Raw genomic sequence first — 27,323 nt, forward strand, 5'->3', positions numbered from 1 at the left:
TTGATCATCACATCGCTGTTGGAGCTCCAGGGTAGGTAGTCATCGGTTATCATCACTCCGAGGAAGCTGATGCTGTCAACCCTCTCAACCTCCGCTCCATTGATGTAGATGGGGGAGCGTGTTCTCCTCCTTTCTTTCGATAGTCAATGGTCAGTTCTTTTGTTTTGCCAACATTGAGAGAGAGAGAGAGGTTGTTATTGTTGAACCACATCACCAAGCCGGCTATCTCCTTTCTGTATTCAGACTCATGGTTGAGTGGATGTCAAGCAACCAAGGTAGTGTTGTCAGCAAACTTGTAGACTGTGCTCATTTGGAATTTGGCTACACAGTCATGGGTGTACAGAGAGTACAGCAGGGGGCTGACAACGCAGGCGGCTCCAGTGTTTAGTGGTATCGTGGGGAAGGTGTAGTTGTCTATCTTCACTGCTTGCGGTCAGTGGGTCAAGAAACTGAAGATCCAGCTGCAAAGGACAGAGTTGAGACCTAGGTCCTGGAGCTTTGAGATCAGTCTGGAGGGGATTATGGTGTTGAAGGAGGAGCTATAGTAGATGAGTAGGTGTCCTTGTTGTCCTGATGTTCCAGGGATGAGTGCAGGGCTAGGGAAATGGCATCCACTGTGGATCTGTCACGTTAGCAGGCAAATTGCAGGGGAGCTTGGAGTTAATGTGGGCCATGACCAGCTTCTCAATGCATTCCATGATTATGGAGGTCAGAGCCACTGTGGGGTAGTCATTAAGGCACGTTGCGTGTGCTTTCTTAGGTACAGGGATGGTGTTGGTCTTCTTGAGGCAGGTGGGGACTTTGGCTTGTAAGAGGAAGAGGTGAAAATGTCAATGAATACCTCCACCAGCTGGCCCACACAGGATCTAAGTGCATGGCAGGGGACTCTGTCAGGGCCTGTCGCTTTCCTTGGGTTGACTCCCAGGAAGACCAATCTGACGTGTGCAGCAGAGGGAGCAGATGCGCCTGGGCCTGTCAGAGCAGGTGATACTGAGGTGGTTGCGTTCTGCTCGAACCAAGCATAGAAAGTATTGAATGCATCAGGGAGTGATGTGTCTTTGTCTGCTATCTTGCTCTGCATCATTTTGTATCCCAGTATGTTGTTTATGCCTTGCCACAGGCAGAAGGAGTCTGCTTGGTAGGTTTGGGTCTCTAACCTGGTCTGGTACTGCCTCTTGGCCTCCCTGATGGCTTTGCGGAGGTCAAATCTGGATTTCCTGCATAGGTCTGGGTCATCCAACTTGAACGCTGCATGTCCAGTCTTCAGTAGAGAGTGGACTTCCTCAGTTCATCCAAGTGTTGTAAGGTAACTGAACATTTTGATGAAAAATATATATATAGAACAGCAAGTCAGATACTAAAATCCAAAATGCTAGGAATTAATTCTCTGTATAAAGTGACAACATCTAAATGTTTGTGCAGGAGTGGATTGCTCAATACCTTGAGTCTGTTCCACCTTTTACTAAGATCAGGGCTGACTTGATTGCTCCACATTTCAAACAACTCCCAGAAACCTTTCACCCCCTTCCTTATCAGGATCTATCCACCTCTGGCATTGAGATATTCAAAGATTCTTTTTCCACTACCATTTGAGGAAATGGTCCAAAGAAGGGCAACAAAACTTTTGGCTCTGTTAAGATCTAGCATAGAAGAATGATGGAACTTGGCTCAGAAGTAGTAATCTTGACCTGAATGCAAATCACAGCAAAATATATCTGGGAAACCAACAATATACTGAAGTACAAGTGTAAGACACAGAGGAGTGTGTGGTTCTGTTATACAGATCTTCAAATTGCGATATAAACAGTGTGTTATTAGAATGGCAGTGTAGAACAGTGTTCCTGAGAAGGGAAGGATATATCATGAACTATGTATGTGGCCTATTTTGGTGTTACACAAAAGTTATTTCTTCTCAATTTATGAAGGAATGTTTTGGGATAAATTAGATTACACTCCTACTGTTTAAAAATCTTTTGATTTTATTACAAGTCGATACTTCGGGTTATTCTATATTATTATATATTTATTTGTTAAAAAACTTCTGTTTTATTGTTAAAGCAAAATCTGCAGCATTGTTCAGTTATGTTTGCGAGAGAAACCAACTTTTTAAAACCAAAACAAATCAAACTATGATCTATCAAGCCAGGTCTCTTTCTGAGATCTGACTTATCATAATAATATCAATTGTGGTCATAGCAAGTTTGACAGGTGGAATGTTGTCAGGGCTCATTATTTTTGTTCTCAGTCACTGAGCTGCTGCTTGATATCACATGGAGTGAACTGAATTGATCAGATACTGCTATCAATTATAGTTAGGTGCTCAAGAGGAGGCTGGGTATGATCATCATCTCAGTATTTTAGGTGTAAGATGCATGGCTTGCCTTTAAACATGGTGGTGCTGAGCATGAGCGTTTCGACATTTATGGTGCCCCCTCCTCCTGTTTGTCACCTGACTGTACACTATGTCTTGGTGAGAATACAGAACTTTCATTTATCTGTAGTTTAGCATTGAGCTATCTTTGTGCAGTTGTCCTACACTTTTCAAAATGTGCATTGTTTTTGGGTATCTTTGACCAGAGTTGCTATCCAAGCTTTAATGATAATCAAAGATTGAGGAATCTGTTGGACTATCAGTTTGCAGGTGGAATTGGTATTTAGAACATAGAACATTACAGCACAGTACAGGCCCTTCGGCCCTCGATGTTGTGCCAACCTGTCATACCGATCTCAAGCCCATCTAACCTACACTATTCCATATACGTCCATATGCTTGTCCAATGACGACTTAACTGTACCTAAAGTTGGCGAATCTACTACCGTTGCAGGCAAAGCGTTCCATTCCATATTTAATTCTGTTGATAGCCCTAGCCCTAATGATTGCCCAGTTTTGTACTGTTTTCTCAGTCAATAGTCTTCCTCTATTTAAAATCTGTTAATGTCTCTGATATGAAATGTCACATAAATGCCTTTTAAGGGTTAAGTAATTGATATTGTCAATGATTGGCAGATAATTATTACCCACATTCACCTTAGCTAGCCTGTTAGACTAAACTCTGAAACTTGGTGTTCCTTTTTAGCTCATTAGTTTTGAATGATTTAACAGTATTCCCAACTTCCTTTGGGATTTAAGGAGATGAGAAGGAAAAAAATAGTTGTGGTATTTGAAAGAAATGAGACAGCTGAATGCTCTAATTTGACATGATAATTTGGTAATGGAAGGAATTTGATTTTTTTCTTTTCCCCAGCAGATGATTAATCTGATTAGTTATACTCCAGGATGCGCATCTATATTTAAAACTAATTTGTCATTTGACTGGAGTTAAATATAGGATAAACATGCTGTTGGTTTGTTTAATTTGTTTAATTTAAAGGAAACACAAAAATGAAATATTGTTCTGACTTACAGGTGTGAAATGTCCGAAGCTAGTGCTGTTGCAAACAAGACCACTGTATCTAACAGTGATTACATCTGGCGCTACGAGTATTATGATGATGAGCCAGTTTCCTTTGAAGGACTGAAAGCACACAAGTGTAAGTTATTGTCATGGTGAGGCTTTATCACTTAATGCGATTCAAATATTTAACAAGTGGCGAGTTTCAAATAAACAACAACAATTTAATGTTCTGAAAAAGGATGTGACAGATACTGAACCGCAGTCCATTGGGGAATGTTTCCTTCATGAGAGTAAATCCATTGTGATTAAGATTAATTCTTCTTCACTCATTATTTTAAAGACCTGCCCAATTCAAATATCTAAACAGAGGCTGTACCAGGAGCTTTACATTAAATGTTACAAAGTAATGATGTGTGCTGGGCATCACGATAGAGAGATCAGCATTTTACATCTGCTCAGTAAAAGTAAAACTCTGAGTGAAACATTAATCCATTAAAAAAAATAGTTTTCTTGGGATCAATCCGTTATCAAGCTACTTTAATGGTTGTAAATATTATGTACAGTGGAAGGAGGCAGAGATAAACAATGAGGGGATTACAGTGGAGAGAGAATTGGTAAGTGTTCATGGAAATGTCAATGTTACTGAACTGCAGTTGCCACCAGTTTATCCAAAGTTGAAGAAGGAGATCATGATGAATATATCACAGAATCCCTACATTGTGTTAGCAGGCCATTTGGCCCATCACATTCACACTAACTCTCGTAAGGCCCTCCCACCCAGAGTCACCCCCTACCCTATCCCCTAACCCTGTATTTCCGGAGCTAATCCACATAGCCTGCATACCCCTGGAGACTGTGGGCACTTAGTACGGCCAATCCACCTAAGCTGCACATCTTTGGACTGTGGGAGGAAACAAGAGCACCCGGAGGAAACCCACACAGACAGAGGGAGAATATGCAGATTCCACACAGACAGTCACCTGTGGTTATTGGCACTGTGAGGTGGTAGTGCTAATCACTGAGCCACCGTGCTGCTCCATATGGCATAGCAAAGTACAATGACAAATGAAAGCTTTGTACAGATATATTAAGGGTGAGATGAGGTTCAACAGCCAAGAAAGATTAGAATTGCCAGAATTGCAACTTGAATGCTGCACAGAGCATGTGAATTAGGCTTGTATTTCTGGCTACTGTGTACAATTGAAGATAGCTGTTCAGTTTTATCCAATGCCTTCAAATTGACCAATCTCTCAAATTGCAATAGAAAAAAACTCAAGATAAGGTTTATTTTTGTGAAATGTAATCAGCTTACATTGTGATTTTTTTGGAGATAATTAATTCCTTTTGGCGTGGCTTTTGGTTGGGAGGTGATAGCAGAACAGTCAATACATTTGAAACGGATTGCATTCACGACTCAGGAAGCTGCTGACTTCATTACAGCCTTAGTTTTGACAAAAGAGCTGAATTCTGGAGACGGGGTGAGAATGACAGCCCTCGACAACAAGGCTTCATTTGACTGTGTGTGGTGTCAAGGAATCCAAGCAAAACTGGCATCAAGGGACAAATTCTCCACCGGTTGGAGTCTTACCTGACACATAGGAAGATGCTCATGAGTGTTCAGGTCAGTCATCTCAGCTCCAGGACATCTCTGCAGGTATTTCTCAGGGTAGTGTCCTAAGCACAACCATCATTTTCTGCTTCATCAATGACCTTCACTCCATCATAAGATCAGAAGTGGGAATGTTTGTCAATGATTGTACAGTGTTCAGCACCATTCATTACTCCTCAGATAATGAAGCAGTCCGTGTTCAAATGCAACAAAATCTGGACAATATGCAGACTTTGGCTGAAAAGTAGCAAGTAACATTCACAATGCACAAATGGCAGCCAGTTACCATCTCCAATAAGAGACAATCTAATCACCACCGCTTGACATTCAATATTGTTACAATCACTGAATCCCCAACTATCAACATCTGGGGGTTACCATTGATCAGAAACTCAACTGGACTCACTATATAAATACAGAACAGGCCGGGGACTAGAAGTACATCAGTGAATTACTCACCTCCTGATTCCCCAAAGCTTGTCGACCATCGACAAGACACATGTCAGCAGTGTGATGGAATGCTCTCCACTTCCCTGGATAAATCCAGCTCCAACCACATTCAAGAAGCTTGACACTATCCAGGACAAAGAAGCCCGCTTGATTGCCACCACATCCACAAATGTTCACTGCCGCCATCGATGCTTAGTAGGAGCAGTGTGTACTATCTACAAAATGCATTGCAGAAATTCACCAAAGAACCTCCGACGGTACCTTTCAAACCCACTTCCATCTGAAAGGACAGGGACAGCAGATATATGGGAACACCACCATGTCCAAGTTCCCTTCCAAACACTCACCATCCTGACTTGAAAATGCATCACTGTTCCTTCAGTTTTGGTGAGGCAAAATTCTGAAATTCCCTCCCTAATGACATTGTGAATCAACTTACAGCGTATGAACTGCAAGAAGGCAGTTGAGTGCTACCTTCTGAAAGACAAATGGGGATAAGTAATAAATATTTCTCCAGCGATCCCCATGGCCCATCAGTGAATTGAAAACAATGAATTAAGTCCTCTAACTGGGGTCTAAAGGTATGACATTTCCCAATCCTCCAGCACAGAAATTGAGAGCTGTAATGTTTCACTGACTTGGCTTTCTTTCTCTTTTACTGTATCTTCCTGATTTCATTTTCATCTATTCATTCTTTGCTTTCTGCAGGTAACCTCAGGATTAACACTGATGCACCAGGAAAGTGGTTGAAAGAGGGGAAAAGACTGGCAGCTTGGCATTTTGGGATTTAGATGTTTCAGATGACATGGAGATGCATATAAAAGACGTGGGGAAGTTGCTTTACTGATAAAGGAAAATATCACAGCTGTACTAAGGGCGGATATCTTGGAGAGTTCATCCAGTGAGACTAAGTGGGTAGAGCTCAAGAATAAGAAGGGTTTAGTCACTTTAATGGAATTGTACTACAGGCCTCCCAATAGTTAGCTGCAGATTCAGGATCAGATATGTGGACAGATGATGGAAAAATGTTGTGGTGGGTGATTTTAACTTCTTCTATATTGACTATGAAACAATATGTAAATAGACCAAACTGGCAAAGGGCCAGGAAATGTCTTTGGTAAACAGGATTAAGGAAAATCCCAAGGTATTTTATACATATGTATGTGAGGAACAAAATGGTAGCGAGGGAAAGGGTAGCTCCAGTCAAGGATAAAGGAGGAAATTCATGCTCAACCAAGTAGCTGCTGAAATATAGTTTATATGTGTGTTACATCAGGTTCCAGCGTCTTTCAAAATCAGATATTTGCAGGCAACCCTTCCATGACCAACATGTACAAGTTTTCACACAAGTTGAGCTTAAATGACAATGTGAGTTTTTTCAACACCAAGTCATTTACCTAGTTCCATGTCTTTAGGAGAAAAAAAATGTAATTTATGTTCAAAAAATTCAACATTGGTTTCCTGAACATGCCTCATTTAAACCAAAATGGTCTTGGGTATTAAAATTAGATGATGGAAATTGAAAATTGTTTATAAATTTTCTACCAATGTTATTACATGCCCGAAAATTGGTTATAGATAACTATCAGTAACTATAAAATCAAATTTAGCTCAGTTTCTATTTTGATGCAGACTTAATGTTCCTTAGCTGAGTTGGTACATTGGTTGGAGTGAATGGCTTGAAAGAAACAGATGGTCTAGTAGCTTTGATGGCTATTGGAGAGGGATTTTAATGAGAAGTCTGAGCCCTGTGTTCAGTAGCAGAAATCGATCTTTATTTAGAGCTCCTTTACTACCTGTGGGAAAGCCAGACACCACTCTGAATCTGGCTCTCATGTGGGACCCCGTTGCCCTCTTAATAACAGCTCAGAATGGAGGTCAGTGACATTCTACTTTTCCCAATGAATATACACACTGCGTTACAATGGTTACATGCAACGTTGACATCAGTGCTTGCCACATACCCTCTGACCTACACATCCAATCCTGTGAAAACATAATCAAAGTTGGACAACTTTGTGGTCCACCTTAGGTCCTCCCATCATCTCATGATGTTTGCCAGACCCTCTGTCACCTTTCCTTAGGCTCTTACATTATCGACCACATTCCAACAGCAATTGTTATGCCCCTTCCTAGATGATTGCGAGCCACATTGTGTACTTGCTTATTACTAATGACTTTTAAAATTTGGTCATGCAGCTCTGTGCTGATCTTAGTACAGAAGATTAAACAGGATGTTAATTTCTACCAAATGGTACAATTTTTGCAATATCTGCTCTAGTATAAAGTTGCTTTAAAAGGTATATACAGTTAAGCCTGATACTATGATTCTGTGACGAAGCTAACAGCTCCCCTCTTATCCCACATGCGAAGTGGCAGTTGTTTATTCTCTCAAGGTCATAGCGACCCAGTTTCAAAATTGTTTCTGCCGACTTTTCTGTGTTATTTGTTTCTTAGTACTCTTACAAGGTTATCTTATTAATACAGTTTAATTTAATTCCCCAATTTCTAAATAAATTAACCTTCTGTTCTTCTACAAATATTTGTCTACTGTAACATGTAATTATAATTATCTAAAAAGCCTCATCTCAAACAGGATAAGCTTCCCCTATCCATTTTATATAAAAATTGGAAACCTCAACTCAAATGGATTTCCTCTGAGGTGCCTTATCAGAGACTTACTGTTTGTATTCTAGTCCCATCTTACTATGACTCATTGGAGTTTTGTTTTCTAGCTGTGAGGGCCATGATCTTTCTCGGCTAAATAATTTGGTACATCAGCTAAAATTTCTTCAATTGTCTGTGTCGGTTAAAAAGAAAACCCCTAATAGCCATTTGTCATATTCGGCCATGAATATCGTCAACAATGGCTCTTACAGCTGCTCGGCACTGAGGTGGATGTCTCGAGTGACCTTTGAAGATGGAACAGGTTCTGCATCTCTTTCAAAACATTGTAAATAGTTATTTGACTGCTCAGCTGATTGTGGCAGCCTGATGACTTTTTTGCAAGACTGTCTGATAGAATTCCGTTGAAAAGCCTGGAAGTCAATTTAAATTTCCACTAAATCTTTTAGCAGGGAATAGATTTGGTCCCAGTATTATTTTCACATTAGATATGCATATGTAGCTCCACCTAGATGAACACTCATTCTATGTATCATCACACAAAAACTGACACGATGATATTGTGAATCTAAAGAACTGTACTTTTAAAAGCTGCATTTGGTTACCGTATCATGTGAGCTCACATGAAGTGTGGGGCAAGGCTGAAGTAAGGTATTGTGATGCTTCCAACAGAACCTGTGTGTTTGGAAAACTATCCATAATTTAACAATGAGGAAAGAGTCTTGACTGCCCCTAAACTACCCCCTAGTAACAAAGTGTGGGGCTGGATGAACACAGCAGGCCAAGCAGCATCTTAGGAGCACAAAAGCTGATGTTCCAGGCCTAGACCCTTCATCAGAAAAAGCTTTTTTCTGATGAAGGGTCTAGGCCTGAAACATCAGCTTTTGTGCTCATGAGATGCTGCTTGGCCTGCTGTGTTCATCCAGCCCCACACTTTGTTATCTTGGATTCTCCAGCATCTGCAGTTCTCATTATCTCTGATCACAATCGACCCCACAGTAAGTCAATAACAAAAGCATCTTTGCAATCTCCCAAGAAAAGGCAATTCAATCACCAACAATGCATCTAATAATCCTCAGAGTCCATCGTGACTTACACTATTTTTTAAATGCGACTCTTAAAGCTCTTAAGATTCACAATAGCATCATGCCAGTATTTGTTTGATAATGGAATGAGTGTACATCAAGGTGGAGCTACTTATGCATACCTGATGTGAAAATAATGGTGTTAAAATGACTTTATTTCTTTTTATCTAGTATTAAACTTCCTTCTAGCCTGCTTCAGTGATTTGATCATCTAGTGACTAATCTTACCGGGTCTCATTCTGGCAAAAAGACTTGCTCACTGGAAACATATACAACCAAATCTTTGAGAATGCAGTTAATCTCCTCCATTATGTTCTGCCCAAAAAAATGGATGGAAAACTGTGGGGAACCTGGCAAAGCTTAAGTTCAAATCATTCCTGCTTGGCAAGCTGCAGATTGTTTTTGTCAAAGGTTTCAGCTACAGTGATCCTTTACAAGCTTTTGTTGCAACATGCTGAACAATCAGTTAGCTACAGGGCTTCGTGGACCATAAGATTTTCTTTTAAAACCTCAGAACTCCTGGTAACTTTTTTGTCATTGATTGCATTGCAGGGAAAGTTATTTACTGCGACAGTCTTGACAATTGAAACAGCTAACCAGACAGAATTAGGCACATTGGAGCTGTACAGTATGGCAAGGCCTAAAAAGACTCCCTCTCTGATTCATGTTCCAAGAAGTTTCCAAGAAGAACTCAGCCACTTATGAGGAAAATGCTGAATGGATGTGGATAAATGTGGGAGGAAGAGAGGAGTGAGGATGAGTGGAGAACAAGCCGGATGTTGAATGAGTGAAGACAAGAAGTCATTTCTATACTCTCTAGTCTAGCCAGACACACAGTAGGCATTGACCGAAGTCCATACAGATATTTGCTGTTCATTCCCTCAACTCAGGCTTGCTATTTAGGGCACAGAAAACATAGAAACAAAATAGAATTTAAAATAATAACATTCTAGAAATTGCAAATAGGCGCATTTCAAGTTCAAGGTGCATTTCTTATGACTTCAAATAATGAGGTGATTTCCCTTTCACAAGCCTTGTTTATCTTGCCTGATTGTTTTGTGATTTTCTAGATATCCTGCTGTATGTGTCTTTAACGTTCCAATGTTTTGCTATGACAGATGTAAAGCTAAGACTTGGGATTGTAGTTTCCTGTTTTCTTTCTCCTCTCTTGCTGGAGCAGTCAGATTCACTGTTTCCAATCTTCTTTGGCTTTTAAGAATCTAAATGCAGGGAAATGGTTAGAATTTGCAGAAGAGTCCTCCCTGGGATTCCCGTATGCAGAGGCTGGCAAACATTCAAATGACAGAGAAACACATCCAGTGTTCGGAAGTGGGCTTGTCTCAGCAAGCCTGCCAACTTTCGTCGCCTCCACCCCATTTATCTTCTTTCTCACCCTGTCTAAATTCTTTTGACCTCCAGAAATGCAACTGTTAGTGCAAGAATACAGTGAAGAATCTACAAGGAGAATGAGATCCTACTCAGTAGATTTTCGTTTCTGTGTTACATCCAGGTAGCAGGTGAATCAAAAAATGCCACTACATTAAGCACTTGTCAATCCTTCTTACTCACTAGTTGGGCTGATGGGAGGCCTATGAGATGTCATAAAAGCAGAAAATGCTCCAAAATCCACAGTTGTCATGCTGGCTTAGTGAGTGTTCTGTAAATTTGACCTTCAATATTGCTGAAAATGGAAACCTGTTGCTAAATCATTCGATTTTGCCCTTATTAGGAGAACTGTAAGAATTGGGGGTACTAGTGATGTTGTAATGTGATTGGACTCGTTGTCTAGATACTAATGTTCTGGGTCCATATGCTCAATTTCTACAATGACAATGTTTGGGGGGATATAGACCAAGCAAAGGTAGATGGGACTGGTTTAGTTTGGCATTATGATCAGCATAGACTGGTCGGACTGAAGATTCTGTTTCTGTGCTGTATGACTTTCATATGTTTGGCAAACCTCCCTTCAAATGTATCTATTCTGTTTACTTCAATCGCTCTCGGTCACAGTGAGTTCCATAATTTCACCACTCTTTGGGCAAAGATGCTTCTCCTGAGTCTGGATGGGATACTGTTCAGAAGATTGGTACAGACTCAATGGGATGAATGACCTCTTTCTGCCTGTAGGGATTCTATGAAAACCTCTCATAATTTTAAACAACTATGTCAAGTTGTGTCACAGCCTTCTTTTCTCGAGAGATTAGGGCTTGGGGGTGACCAGTTCCAAATAGTACCACTATGTGACCAGTTTCTTCAGAGGAAACCAAAGCATGCAAATCAATCACTGTTGAATCCCTCACCATCCACATCCTGGGGTTTATCATTGACTATAAACATAGTTTTAAGCTGGTTGGTGGAAAGTATAGAGGGGATGTCAGAGGCAGGTTCTTTACGCAGAGAGTTGTGAGAGCATGGAATGCGTTGCCAGCAGCAGTTGTGGAAGCAAGGTCATTGGGGTCATTTAAGAGACTGCTGGACATGCATATGGTCACAGAAATTTGAGGGTGCATCCATGAGGATCAATGGTCGGCACAACATTGTGGGCTGAAGGGCCTGTTCTGTGCTGTACTGTTCTATGTTCTATGTTCTATGAAATAGACTAGCCATATAAATACAGTGGCTACAAAAGCAGATCAGAGGCTAGGAATCTTGTAGTGAGTAACTCACTTCCTGATTCCCAAATTCTGTCCACCATCTAAAAGCCGAGTCAGGAGTGTGACCAGCTGCTCTCCCCTTGCCTGTATGAGTGTGGCTCCAGTGACACTCAAGAAGTTTGGTACCATTCAGAACAAGACAATCACCTTCTTCAGCACTTCATCTACCACCTCAAAAATGTTTGTGTCAATTACAGTGGATTCATTTCCTTTATTATTCAGGACATGAATGTTGCTCCTTGATGCTTGCACTTAGGCTTAGATGTGTGACATCAAACCTTCCCTGTTTAAGTTCTTTTTATGAGAACAGTGTTTAGCATAAAGATTTCTTAACCTCTGGTAGCACAAAATTCCTGTTGCATGGACATTGCAGGACCCTGCAACTCTGTAATCCAGTCAATCATGCCTAGCAGAAAGATTGATGGTTGCGGTTATTAGGGGCCAATCATTTCAGTCCCAGGGGTTCCTCAGGGTGGTAGTGTCCTTGGTGGAATCTCATCAGCTGCTTCACCAACAACCTTCCCTCCATTATAAGATCAACAGTGGGATGTTTGCTGATGATTACAAAATGTTCAGCACCATTTAGCCTCCTCAGATACTTAAGCAGACCATGCAGCAAGACCTGGTCAGCTTAAAGTTTTGGGTAGATAAGTGGCAAGTAACCTTTGTGCCAAATAAGGTGCCTGACAATGGTCATCTCCAACAAGAGAGAACCTCACTAGCACTCCATAATATTACCATCCCTGTGTCCTTCATTATCAACATCTTGGGATTTCCATTGAACAGAAACTGAGCTGTACCCATCATATAAATACTGTAGCTGCAAGTGCAGGTGAGAGGCTAGAAATTCAGTGATGAGTGACTCATCTCCAAACTACCTAAGACTTGTCCAACTACAAGGCATGAGTCGGAATGAGTGCAGTGCCAACAATCCTCATGAAGCTAAACACTAACTAGGACATGACAGTCAGCTCATTCACTTAGATCATTAATACCCCCCATCTGGAACACAGACCTTTCGCTCTTGATTCCCTTACTGATTAAAAATGTCAATCTCAGCCCTGAACTATCGTTCATTATTTGTAAGTGAGCCTACTTTTTTTTAATTAAAAATCAGAAATATTACCCCTTTGAAGCCAATGTTTCAACTGTGTTAACTTTGTATGAAACAACTCAAAATAATGTCCTGTTTTTCAGATTCCATTGTGATTGGATTTTGGGTCGGCCTGGCAGTGTTTGTCATTTTCATGTTTTTCATTTTGACGCTATTGACAAAGACAGGAGCACCACATCAAGAGTAAGTCAGGTTGTTACCTTTAATTTTTAATAAAGGGTTGTATCAGGATGAACATTAGAGCTGTCTTATAATATTGCCTCACGTACATCTTACAATGAAGAGGAACTGGAAAATACCCTGCTGCAGTGATTAAAATATAATCATTGAAGAGCACATGCATTAGGACACAGATTAAGAGAAGTGCCTCTGAGATAGTTACAATTGTATGTAATGATAACATTTACAGGAATTAAATAAAAATTGTTGTGATAGAGTACCTAAAGAGAAACAGGTTTCACTGGGGGTCACTCATCAAAAGACACAGATTTAAACTACTTGGAAAAGCACTAGTGGAAAGATAAACAATCATTTTATGCAATGATCTATCATGATCTGGAATGCATTGCCGGAAAGTCAGATGGAAAGATATTCTATAATAGGTTAGCAGTGCTATAACAGTAAAAATAAAAGTTGCACTAGTAAAAAATTGTTCAATATCCTGGCTAATGGGAAAGGTACAAAAAAGATGTGAAAATCAGTACAAAAATTTTACACTTATTTTTGGTGCTAGAAGTATTGGCAGGACAGTGGGCCTCTTAAGAACTGATAATGGTGATGTTAGTTAAAGAACTGATGGATATGCTGAACAATTACTTCAACAGTACAGAAAGGGGTCATCATACTGGAAATCCCAAAGGAAAAGGAATATGAAAATCATGAACAGGAAATTGCCATCATTAATGTGAGCTAAATATCAGTGAGAGAGAAAAATGTGATAGCACTGAAGGGCGACAAATCTCTGGGATCTCCCATCTGTGGATTTTTAAAAAAAGGTGGGAACAGTGCAGTGGCCTAAACAACAATCCCCCAAAGTTCTCTCAATTTGGTAATGGCTCCTTTAGGTTGAAAAATTGTGAGTAATCATTGCCCATTTAAAAAACAATAAGTCATAGACCAGTCTAAATTACATCTATGGTCAGGAAATTACAAACATAACAAACAAGGTTGGTTGACCTTGACTATTCTCAGCCAATCAGGGAAAGCCTTTAAGGGTAGCTCATGCCTGAGGGAGCTAATTGGACTTTGTGTAGAAGTAATTGAAGTAGTGGAAGAAAATGCCTATCTGCTTTGTTTTGAATAATGACCCCATAAGAGAGAGTTAAAATTAAAACACATGGAATTGAGGCTCTTCAGGTAGGAAACTGGCTGGGTGGCAGGAGGCAGGGAGCAACGATATGTAGATATTCTCAAAATTCAATATTTTTAACATATTTAGACATGTTTGCTCCCCTCTGGGGGCAGGTGAAGCTTGAAAGCAGCCTCTCTGTCTCAGACAGAGAGACTACCACTGTGCCATAGTACTTTGACATGGATAATCTACAGGTACTCTATTTGACAGAAGAAGTTTAGTGGTGTACCCCATGATATATGTTGAAGCCTCAAATATTTAGTGTGTTTATTAACAACTTAGATAATGAGCTGGAAGTGTTAAATTATGAAGCAATAGTAAAATGTAAGTAAAAGGCAAACTGCAAAAAATTATAGTTCAGTGTTGGAAAATGTGAGATCATCCATTTTGGATATAAAAAGTATAGAATTGGATACTTCCAAAACAGTGAAATGTTAGAAACACCATAAGTCCAAAAAGACTTAGCGTTCAGGCACACAGATCATTCACATGTCATGAAAAGGTATCAAAAAGACAACTGAAATCCTGCCCTTCACATGTCGAACACCAGGACACTCAAGAAAAGAAGAACAGAGGAAAGAGGAGAAAGAGTAGGCCAAATGACCTGTGCTGAGACTGCTCCACCATGAGTAATCTTAAACTTCACTTTCCTGCCCACTGCAACATATCCTTTGATTCTGAGACACCAACAATCTGCCTGTTCCAGCCTTAAATGAAAGCAGCAGATGCCATGGTTCAGCTTTCAAAAGCCCTGAGTTAGACCACGCTTGGAATACTGAAAGCAGTTCTGATCACTGGACCTTAGGAAGTATCCATTGACTTTGGAGAGAGTGCAGCACACATCAGGATAGTACCTGAACTCAGAGTTAAATTATGAGGATGAACGTAAACAAAGGTTGGATGTTGTCAGGGAATTTGAGGATAAGTGGTGATTTAATCAAACCACTCACAATATTAAAGGGAAGTGACAAAATAAAGAGAAACATTTTCCGTTAGTTGGTGAGCCTAGGACCGAAGGGAATCAGACATTTCAGAGGTGAAATTCTGAAACGCTTTACACACAAATATGGTGGAAGTTTGGAACTCTCTTCAAACAATGGTCATCGATGCCAGATTTATTGTAAATTTTAAATCCAACATATATAGATTTTATTAGCCAAAGACATTAGGGTTTTGGGTATGTAAAGCTTGGTTTTAAATTGTGCATGATTTTATTGAATGTCAGTGCAAGCTCAAGAAGCTAACTAACCTACTCCTGTTTCAGTGTTGTTCCAAAATATGCTCGAAAAAGAAATGTTTGTATAACAACGGGAACCCGGAGAGAGTGCTAGCCCTTTCATCACTACAATGATCATCTGTCCAGTAAAATTCCATGATAATTTTTGTTTTGGTAAAATGCTGATGATTATCTAAACCATTAAGTAATTCTGACTGTAAACTTCAATTGCTCACCGCACATAATTGGCTTTCAAACTAACCATGCTGTTAAATTTGTCCACCATTAATGACAGCTTGTACATTAGAACAATACATTCATCGCCTTCAGCGTCTAAAAACTGTTTTTGCCATTCAGACCATGAATGGAAATCTACTGTGCTAAGTGGTTTGTTGCTGTGATTTATCAAGAGTAACAAATATTACGTTTTTCATAAATAAAAACCGAAAGAACTTCTCAATCAGGAACAAAAATGAGGAAGAGTCACTGGACCCGAAACGTTAACTCTGTTTTCTCCTTCACAGATGCTGCCAGACCTGCTGACCTTTTCCAGCAACTTTATTTTTGTTATGTTTTCATCACTGTATATTCAAACAGAGAGAGAAAAATAGAGGTGTTTTACTTTCATTTTATATTTCCAATATTTTCCTTTGCTTTAAGCACTTAGAGGCCATGAGAACTGAACTCAGCTAATATTTTTTAATGTTTAAAATATCTTCGTCTTTATTGTCTGGGCTTGTACACCTGTTTTTAAATATAGAGCCAAGCATTCCATTGATAACGATACAGCCAAGGGGCAATCCGCTGCACATTGTTTTTCCAATGCAGGAGGATAACAATCTGCCTTTCAGAGCTTAATCTAAACACAAGGGCCCCAAACCCCCAGCGATAATGCTTGTATGATTTCAATGCGACAGCTGGAAACTAACCCTGGATCCAGAAGTGCCAAGCTGAGCCATGTTGACTCATTTCCAGATATCTGTTGGAGATAATGTCACCAGTATGAGATATGGACAGTTATATATGGACTTCTACATAAGGTTGTCCTGATGCAGTTCAGTGGATATTTCATGTCAGTGGAATCATCAGAACTGGGGATCCCACTTGCAAGCACAGATCTGAGAGGCTCTTTCATTCATGAAGAATTGAAACTGAGTCTAGGAGTGTGTCAGGAGATGTGATGAAAAGAGGAAATGGTTAAAAGACTTGACCCTGACGGGGCATTCATTCCCATTCGGCCACGTCACTGATGGCCACCATGTGGCAGGTAGGTTTCTCAACCCGCCACTAAGTAAGGTCCTAAAGTCCCAACCAATAATCCCTTAAGGGCCTCATCTTGCTACCTCTCTGGTTACCTGCCATCTCGGTAGGAGAGAAAGATGGCTGGTTTCCTGACTGGGTAACCAGTGTGACTTGCTTGCCAGCTTTGGGTGATGTGGGAGGGGGGTGTTCCCTCATTCCCAGTGTGACACCATTCAGAGAAATAGGTGGAGGCAAAGGAATGGTCTCTTAAGGCTACCTCCAAGCCCCATTTCTTCTCATGACACCCCCAACTCTGTGAAAAGAAATACTGACATGCAATTGGACCTGCTATTGCTATTCATAATTAAGGGCAAATTGTAACATTAAATTTCATTTGATTCTGTAAGTGTCAACTTTTGTGAGGTAGCCGGTGAAGAACTTCCTTTTAGCGGGAGGGGGAAGTGAGGGGACGCAATGTGTCTTTGGTTCAGCACTCTCTCCCTGGAGGTTTTGACTTCTTCAGTGAAAGGACAAGAACTAGAATCATTCCAGCCATAAAAGCTCAGTAAACGTATTGGCTTTCCTGATAGAGGGAACTACTGACAAGGCCGGCTGCTGTCTCGTGACTGTGAAAATGTCACCATAAAAATGTTTGGATAATAAATACTTGGTTTTCTGTCGAATGTACAGCACTATCTACATCCAGTGTGGGAGAGGTTGCTGTTCAACTTTGAAGCAAAAATGTCAGTCTCAGTTTGTAAAATTCTCTTGCTTTTTTTTAATCAATCCTCCACGACCTTATCCTTCTTTATCTCAAATAGCTCCTCCAGCCCTACATCTCTGTGCTTCTTCAGTTTTGACTGCTTTTCCAGTCTTGGCAATTTTTGTTCCACCATTCGTACTTAGGTCTTCAGTTGCTGAGGTCATGTGCTCTTCAATTCTCCCCAAGACACACCGCGTCCCTGCCTTTTTCTTTTCCTCAAAGATGCTACTTGAAATCCTTAACTAAACCTTTTACCATCTGTCTGAAAAGTCACTTGTATGGGTAGGTGTCCATGTTTAGTCCAATAATGACAAAGTTCTGTGAGACATCTTTCACTTATTACATTAAGGTCTCTGTATAAGTGGCTGCTCATCAACATAAATAAACTTATGTCAAAACGTTAATTATTGCAACGTTAGAACGCCACCAAGAATAGCCACTTTCTTCTCCAAGGCTGGTAAATATTGTTGAGTCCATTAAATGATGCTTTAGCTAGATAATGATTATCGGTACACCAAGATCTTTTGGGTTTAATTAAACTTGATCAGATCAAATTATTCGTGTATATTACAAGTCACAAATTACTTGTAAAAAAAACAGTGTGGGAGTTCTATCTTTAAGTGCTCCGTGTTCCCTAAAGAGAGGGCAATTCTTTTGAAAACCTATGACCTAAGCAATATGATTGTCCAAATTTGCTATTACATGAAACTTTGTATCCATTGGAATCATGGATAAAATGAAATACCAGTTCGTTAGTTACCCAGCAGAGAAATGCTGCTGCAAGTGGAAATTGCCTGTATAAAAATAGTTAGCTGTACTTAACTTGGTCACACCTGCATGATTGACTTACTTGATTCTCTTCCAAAAGAACTACTTGCTGTGTGTAATTTTCTCTGCCTGTACAGACAGATAGTTAACTGTGATTTCAGTCAATCTATACTTCCTAGGAATGCCGAGCAAAATAAAGTTTCTTGAGTATATCTCATTTCAATCTCCCTTACTTCTTCAAAATCCTTGACTGTGTTGTGGCCTCCCAAATGTAGAATCATAGAATCCCAACAGTGCAGATAGAGGCCATTTGGTCCATCGAGTCCTGCACCAAGCCTCCGAAGAGCATCCCACCTCACCACCCTATCTCCATAACCCCATATTCCATGTGGCTAATCCCCCTAACCTGCGCGTCTTTGGCTGTGGGCGGAAACTGGAGCACCCAGAGGAAACCTGTGCAGCCCTGGGGAAAATTTATCCCCATCTTTCCCAGGATTCCATGTTTGAATCATCCATTCGGCTTTCCTCCCCACCCAAGGTACCAAAAGCAGCTCTTTGTAAAATCACAAACAACATCCCATGTGACTGTGTGAAAGAATAAACTTTCCTCAGCCTTCTCAGGATTTGATCAAGTGAAATTTCAGTTTGTCCCGGTATTAGGTGTAAGATAAGGAGTCTGATAAGGCATTGTTTCTATTTTGTTCAAAAATCTCTTCTCTGGCTGCTGACTGCATCCCTGCCCCTAGAAACTGTCTTGAGATTAAATCAGTCTGTTCACAACCTCACGTCACATTTAAACCCCAAAACAAATTTCAACCTCCTACTGGAGCTGCCACTAAGATTGTCTATTTTCATCTCATTGAGATTGCCTGACTTTGTCCCTGACTTAGCTTACCTTCTCACTCTGACCTGCGCTGCCACTATCTGGCCAGCAGCTCTTTAGACCCAGCAGTTTCACTGGGAGCGGTGGTCACCCTGACAGCACTGGGGGTCCAGTGCAAGGAGTAACCAGGCTCTAGAACCCAGTTAGGAGGGTATTTTCATTGGGGTTGAGCTGAGAGACCATTAAAGAACCACTATTTTAAAGCATGCTGGCTGGTCTTCCATATTCTACTCTCAATGAACTTCAGATCATCTATAACTCTACTGCCTGTCTTAACTTGTAGTCACATTCACCCATACCTGTCTGCTGAGAGCTACGTTGAATCCATGTAACCTCTTGATTTTAAAATTCTCCTCTGCGTTTTAAAATCCTTTTGTGGTCTCACCTCTCCCAATGCCTGTGATCTCCTCTAGCATTAACATTAACAGCACCATGAAAGTTGTTGTTTACAGGATGTGAACAATCATCTGAGAAATGTTCATTCTAAAAGTGTGATCTCTTTTAGCAGGAATGTGGACCTTTCTACAAAACAACACAGAACAAACAGCTTTGCTATTAATTATATCATGTCCAGATCAGACAAAGCCTTTTCCCATCGTGAAAATGAAGAACCCAGGTCTCTCTTTCATTGCTATGTTAATGAGATTGTACAGTTGGAAAGGCAACAATTTGTGAACAAAGCACATGGAGCAGGGAACAGTGACCTTACCACACGAGGAAGAGAGGGGAGAAGTGACAGTTCAGATGACCCCATGAACTGTCTGACTAAGTTCAACATTCCAAACTTTGTAAGCTCTGATCAAAGCTCCTCCCTGACAGAAGATGATCTACTGATGTGTGAACAACCAATCATTCCTGAAAATAAGCCAGACAGATTGCAGGATATACATAACATTTCTGACTAGGTCTTGGATGAACATAAACTGGGGCCAAATTCTTTTATGATCAAGCATAGCAAACATCAATGGTAACCAACCTAAGTTATTGAAATATAAATGCCTATTTTGGCTTCTTTTTAAGCATTGCCTTCATATAGGCTTGGGATGGTATCTGGCGGACAGCCTGTCACCTTTCCAAGTATTTCTGATCAAATTAGATAGGAAAGATCAAGATTAACCTTCTTACCCTTTGGGGAATTGAAGTCCTTCAGGAGGCTACCTGGCTGACCCTGAAGGGACCACCGGCCTAACCATGATCTCCATGGCTGTTCCTCATACAGGGTCTCCTGCAGTGCCATCATTGGCTGTCGCTTATCGTGGTACAATTGGCTCTGAAGAGCTGCCATCTGATTGGCAGCTCTTGAAGGCTGGATCCTTGTTCTGAAGGCCCTGGGAATGCTGATGTCAGTAGGTAAGTTCCTGGGGCTCCCAGAAAAGGTCTCATGGGGATTACCAATGGCACCGTGTCACACTCATTAAATTCAGCCTTTGGTTTCCAATCATGTCCTTTCATTGTATTTTTTGGAAGTTCCTCGCAACTGTCCTAATACTCAATACACACAAAGACCATCTCTGGAATGTCTTTCTCATCATAGAAGAATCATCATAGAATGATAACACTTCACAGCTACCTAGGCCTTTTGGTCCGTCCTACCTGTACTGGTATTGAAAGAGCAGTTACGCTTTAATCACACATCCCCAGTTTCTTCTTTTTTGTCTCTCTGAGCCTCTAATCAAAATCACAGGTTATACTAAGATTTTTTTCTTTATTTAGGAGTGTGTACATGCCTCCTTTTTTGAGTATTTGGAATAAGTAACCATTTTGAATGCCTGCTAGACTCTGCTTATCCTCAGGGCAACTAGGGACGGGCAATAAATGCTGGCCAGCCAGTGATGCCCATCGCCCATGAGTGAGTCCAAAAATCCAATTTTTCTGCCTTCCCACTGCAGTTGTGGAACTGAAAGGAAGCCTTTCTATTATACCCAATGTCACATAAGTTCAGGTTTTCTCTTTCTCTTCATTTCCTATGTTATGATTTTGGCCACCACTTGGAAAGCACGAACATGCGTTTATGTAGAATCTTATCACAACTCTGAGAAGTGTTCCAGCCATTTAATTATATTAATGGAGGTATCTTAAGGGGACCCTTCACAAAATGAACTGCATCTCTCTAACACATCTTGCTTCATTGTTTAGAAGATTTCAGTGTGATATGTGAATAGTCTACAGCACCCAATTGCAGTTTTCTGAAGCACTTTTAATGTTAGTTGTTTTGGTGTCTCATGTGATGTAATTCAGTAAATTGTTTAATATTATCTTTAATTGATATTTTTACTGTTGAGAGGCATTTATGTATTTTTATTCCCTGGAGAAGGGAATTTGTATTTGAACAGAATGAACAGTCATTATGTCTTACTTATAAGGTGACTGAGTTTTTCAAATTAAAATTCTTGCTCTGTCTACTTTTGAAGCTATGAATATTTCATTCTCATGAAATAATGTTGTAATAAGAATCCTTATTTAATGTATGATTATAGTTGAAGCCTTTTGTTTTACAGTAAATGGCCCTTGTATTTTCAATGCAGATATAAGTTTAAGATCACCTGCTTAGTAATGTCTCACTGAAATTAGTTGAACTGAATGTAGAACCTACATTTTAAACCCAGGGTTTGGTTGGAGTTTCTTTAGAGTTCTTGGGAGTCAGTTTTAAATTGAGGTAATAATATTATATTGTTATGTTATTATTGTTGACATTATTATTGACATTATTAGTTTTCTTAAGGCATATTAAATAAGTTGTGGAAGCTGTATACAAATTGCTTTAAGTTCCTGGGATCACAATTAAGTTAGAGATTGGGCAGAATCTTCCATTATTGTGTTAAAGTTCAACCATGCAGCAGGGTCAGGCGTCACTTCCATTTGGAGAGAATTGTGGTTATCAGCTTGGAGCTTATGTGTATATGTTTTTGCACAAGTACAAAGTGAATCTGGACTACCAGCACACATCTGAGGATTATCACCCAGCCAGGACTTTTGGGGGGTAATATTTAAATAGCACCTAGATGAACCATCACTCATTCCAAACCAGGAAGATCACCCTAACTTTGTTGGTCACATCTCCCACCCCTTTGGAGACATTTCACAGCAAACTGAATCTGGTTCCATGGCTCAGTGAGGATTCTCTAGACATTCTGATCCAGGCTATTCTGAAAAGCAGGAGGCTGTCATCCCCACTATAGGCAGAAAGAGGCCCTCCTATCTGATCAAAGTGACCTGAGCCAATATAATGCCTGTGGGCCCTCATAAAAGAAACTGGATTCAGTGTAGGAAGAGGATGAACAATATCCTGAGATTCTTAAAATGGCACTGTCCACTCACTGCAAATTGATACTTGTGGGGCATCACTCAGCCTGACTGTGCCAGTGCAGAGGCCTGTCCAATTAGGAAGATGGTGTACACGATTCAACAACACTTGGATGATGTGATCTGAATCTCTTGCTGTCAATGTTCTACCAGTTTCCTGGGCAGCATGCATCTTCATTACTTTACTGAGAAGGACTCAGGACCTGGTTTGGTTTTGCATGCTCATGAAGTGCCCAGGTACCTGTTGTCATCACATTTCTCACAAGCACAAGCAACCACAACTCCAACTTTTTGCCAAGTCCAAAAGCTTTGCCTAGCTGATGTTTTGCAAAACTCCCAAACTGATCTCTTCCACCCCAGAAATCTTTTAGTGACTGAGAGAGGCAATACCACACAAGGTACACCTAGTTTAACCCATCCGAATTCAACACCCGCAATAAAAGACACTAACACTGATTACTTAGTGTTTTAGGGTCCAATATTTCTAAACCCAACCTGGAATTAGAGATCTTGATCCCAACAGGAATCCCTAATTTGTTGCGCACTGGACCAAGCCCCCTCAAGATATTCAGAAGATAGTCTTGACTCTAACTTTTTCTTATTTTTAAGGTACGTGTAAGGTTTTGCATCCCAGATGCAATTCAGTTGGCCAAAGTAGCAGATTTAAAGCAAAACATACTTTATTCATCCACTCTAGTTAAAATACAACAAAGGAAAGTTGGAATTGGAATAATTTAGGAGCAAATTACTGCAGACGCTGGAATGTGTACTGAAAATAACAAATGCTGGAGATCACAGCGAGTCAGGCAGCATCCATAGAGAGAGAATGCACTAACGCAGAGCTGAAGTGAAATGTAGAGGGGGCAGCTTTTATGCTGCAGTTATGGAACTAAAAGGAAGTCTTTCTATTATACCCAATGTCACATAAATTCAGGTTTTTTCTTACCTTCTTCATTTCCTACATTATGATTTTAGCCACCACTTGGAAAGCGAGAACATGCATTTAATTTTATCACAATTCTGAGAAGTGGGGAGCATGTTGTGAGGGCAGTGGGTGTAGAGTGCTGGGGGAGAAAAGATGTTGATAGTTCAGATTAAATGATTGGATCGTGAGAATAGCAGAACAATGGTGAGTCTAATTGCCAGATTTGAAAGAACAGACAGTCACACTGGAGTTGGGGGGAGGGGAGAGAGGACATGGTGACATAGGAATGTAACAAGTAAAGCTAAAAGAAAGGGATGGAATGAGATCAGTTCACAATTGAAGATATTGAACACAATATTAACTCCAGAAGGCAGTAGAGCGCCTAGTCTGAAGGTGAGATGTTTTTCCAACAGCTTGCGCTTTGATTGACTGCAGCACCATAGCATGCCAAGAATTTACATGTGGGCATGTGAGCAGGATGCTGTGTTAAAATGACCAGCTATGGGAAGGTCGGGGTCATGCTTGCACACAGACTGGAAGTGTTCTGCAAAGCAGTCACCCCCAGTCTGGGTTTGGTTTCTCCAATGTAGAGTAGGCCACATTGGCTGAGTACACAAGATTGGAGGAGGTACGAGTGAAATGCTGCTTTGCGTGGAAAAGCTGTTCAGGCCCTTGGATGGTAGATAGGGAAGAGTGAATGGGCGGGTGTTACATCTTTTGTGGTTACATGGGATAGTATCGTGGGGAGGGGGGTGGTGCTGGTGGTCAATGAATGGACTAGGGTGTCCTTGAAGGAACAAATGCAAAGAGGAAGAGTGAGGGAAAGATATGTTTGGTGGTGGCATTATCTACATCTTCTTGTAGGAAAACCTCACACAAAATGAGAGGTCATAGTTTTAGTATAAGAGAGCAGCAGGTTGAAAACATAGATGGGGAGAAATTGCTTCTCTCAATGGGGGTGAATCTACGGAATTCAGTACCCCAGACAGCAATGGATCTTAAGACATCACGTAAATTTAACAAAGAGACAGACAGTTTTTCATTACTGATGGGTTAAAGGGTTATGGAGAGGGGGCAGGAAAGTGGAGTTGGAACATGCTCATATTCAATGGTGGAGCAGGGTCAAGGGACTGAATTGCCTACTCCTGCTCCTAGATCTTATGCTGTAAAGTCAGGAGGGGGAGCAGATTCAGACTGGCAGAGGGGAGTCCCAAATATTCAAATCCTCACCCTGTTTGAGAGGAGGCTACAAAACTGTCAGGGGAGGACCATGACTGTGCCAGTGCAGATGGAGAGATAGCACTGTCTTAGAAGATAGTGAGGGTACCACCAATCGGCTGCCGTACCCACATGTGCAGTGCCTGAGAGACTGTTCAATTAGGGGGCTGTGCATGTTCAGCAACTAATTCTTGCTTCTCCAATTCAGGAAGTAACAGCTACAAACAGCTTCAGAATGTCAGATCGAGAAGGAAGCAACTGTGCAGAAGCATCCAGAGGACACTCAGAGTTACCAGGGTATATTTGGCAGCAGCCTGCCTCCACATAGTGGTGGGCGATAAAAGAAAATATCTTAGGGAACATGGGTGTTCATTTAGTTTATATGCTGAGCTACATAAATGTAGCTTGATGTGCACTGCATGAGTTCCCTGTAGGTTTAGCACATTAACACCACTAAGGAAACTGACATGGCTGACTGAAAGGAGTCGGCATTTTCTCCCACCAGAATAAGAAGCTGATCTTCTACTGATACATCATTCATTGCCTTTTCACCAGCAAATTGTGTGCCTTACGTTGTTCTCATTACTTAGGGAAGGCTGACCTATTGTTTGGGATTTGCACACAAGTCTCACAAAACTGATTTCATGGATAATGGCCTTTTTGGATGAGATGAGATTGAGGGTGGGCCTGGGTTTGTTGCATTGCAAACATTACAGAGATAATCTCCAAGGAATGACAAAATGCGAACAAGGCATGGAAGCGAGGAAGGTGGCAAGATCTTTCCTCTGGCTAGGGTCTCCAGAGCCAAGCAAAACATTCTCAGGTCACAAGGTAAGCAATACATTAGTGAGCTGTCTATTCTACAGCAGGGCAGTTTCAAATTGCCATATCTGTAAGGTACAAGAGGCACTGCCTTGCTGTGTAGGCCCACCACCTAAACACACCACTTCCAATTGCCTGACAAAAACATTCAACTGGAAAGGTAGACGTTGGGGCCAGAAGACTGTTCCTCTCTGCCTTATGGGCTGGTTAAGGAATTAACATCTTCCTTCCTCTATGGTTGCATCCATATTTAAGATATCATGAGACCCACCTGCCCACAATGCGCTATGACTCTTTGTCTTTTTGGGATTTTATCAGCATGTACTGTCATCACTTCTGAAGTGATGCTGATTTTGTTGTGAGTGGAACCCAGCTGATCATGAGTCTCCAGCATCCAGGCTCATGGCTAATTGGATGCCCTTCCAGTCAAACAAAACTTTAAAGTATTAACTCCACCCAAGTAAAAAAATCTCCTCCCACTTTTAGTGTCAGATTTTAACAAAGTCTGTTACTTTGGTTCTTCGGGAGAATATGGACTGGTTTGTGTTTTGCTGGGGGATCAATGTGAACCTTTCCCCATTTCCATTGATCCTATCCATGTTTACCTCTTTTAAAATCAGTCAAATCCAATTAAATTGAGTAAATTAAATTAAACCAGGTCAAAGTGTGGCTGCCCCTTAAAGAGGCAGTTCAACAGAATCAAAGGTTTAAAATTTAAATCACCAAAATTCAGATTGAAAACTTATTTTGGAAATTAATAATGCACTTCAACACCAGCAGTGTTCAGTGTTCATATTTCATACCAGTGGTCACCACATGCATCCCTTCCAAGGACACAAATACAACTGTGGAGAAGGGCAGGCTGAGACACCAACTGCCCACAGCCTGGAGTTGTTTATGGCCATCTTGGCCAAGCCCATCATGTTTATGTTAGTTTTCGTACTCTTTTGTTTTCTATTTCAACAATACACTTTCATTCATACAAAATATCTTTGTGTGTATACACACATTGTGTCAAATGCAGATTGGATCTGCACAGTTGCATATCAAACAAACAGAACAAAAACATTGGACTTTGACTCTATCCAACTCTCTTACGCATACAAAATAATATTTACATATATTTGAGGCACTGAGGGTCCGATAACTGAATGGATCCCCATTTACCTTCAGCAGGAAGACATCAGACAGTGGTTTCTCCCCACTCTGCCTCGGTAGCAGCTGCCCCAAACTTTAGTGTGTCCCTCAGCATTTTGGCCTGGACCTTGGAATGTGCCAGTCTGCAACACTCAGTTGAGGTCAGCTCCTTGCTCTGGAAGACCAGCAATTGGCAGGCAGACCAAAGAGTGTCTTTCATTGAGTTGATGGACCTCCAGGTACAGTTGATGTTTGTCTCAGTGTGTGTCCCGCAGAACAGACCGTAGAGCACAGAGTTCTGCATCACGGAGCTGCACGGGACGACCTCGACAAAAACCACTGCATCTTTCTCCAAGACTTCCTTTGCAAAGGCACATTTCAGTAGATCTGTGACAGTCTGAGGCTCAGTGCATCCACTCTGAGGGCAGCATGCAGTTGTGCAGACCAAATGGACGTACATAAATGATCATATAATTCCTCAAATCCCAATGCTCTTCCAGATCTTTCCCAATTTTGAGGTGACCTACATCAGTTTTGGCTGTAAAGATATACCGACTGTGAGAGCCACGGTGTGTTAGGTGTTTCATTTTTTTTTGTTCAGTAATTCTTGTGTTCATACAAAAATCCAAACAATAGAGAAAATGAGATTAAGAAAAGTATAATTTTTACCATTTCTGCAGTGCATCATTTAAATAATCACTTTAGGAATATCCATTAGAGAATTCTCCTTTAAATGATTAATCCCTGTATTGAACTTAAAACC

At 40.8% G+C, this 27,323-nt stretch overlaps 1 protein-coding gene across 6 annotated transcripts in view; it reads left to right on the forward strand.

Annotated features, from left to right (window-relative positions):
* LOC125452215 (melanocortin-2 receptor accessory protein 2-like) overlaps positions 1-21,557 on the forward strand; it is a 31,052-nt gene extending 9,495 nt beyond the window's left edge. For 5 of the 6 annotated variants that reach the window (XM_048530360.2, XM_048530357.2, XM_048530358.2 and 2 more), the window contains 3 exons: positions 3,407-3,531; positions 13,016-13,115; positions 19,661-21,557. In XM_048530360.2, coding sequence (XP_048386317.1) covers positions 3,414-3,531; positions 13,016-13,115; positions 19,661-20,060 — 618 coding nt within the window. In that variant the 5' untranslated portion in view covers positions 3,407-3,413 and the 3' untranslated portion in view covers positions 20,061-21,557. The remainder of the gene's footprint in view (positions 1-3,406; positions 3,532-13,015; positions 13,116-19,660) is intronic. The other variant, XM_059645264.1, reaches the window with a different exon arrangement.
* Positions 21,558-27,323: the final 5,766 nt, after the last annotated feature.

The sequence above is a fragment of the Stegostoma tigrinum genome, chromosome 4, assembly GCF_030684315.1.
Source record: "Stegostoma tigrinum isolate sSteTig4 chromosome 4, sSteTig4.hap1, whole genome shotgun sequence".
In the NCBI taxonomy this organism is placed as follows: Eukaryota; Metazoa; Chordata; class Chondrichthyes; order Orectolobiformes; family Stegostomatidae; genus Stegostoma; species Stegostoma tigrinum.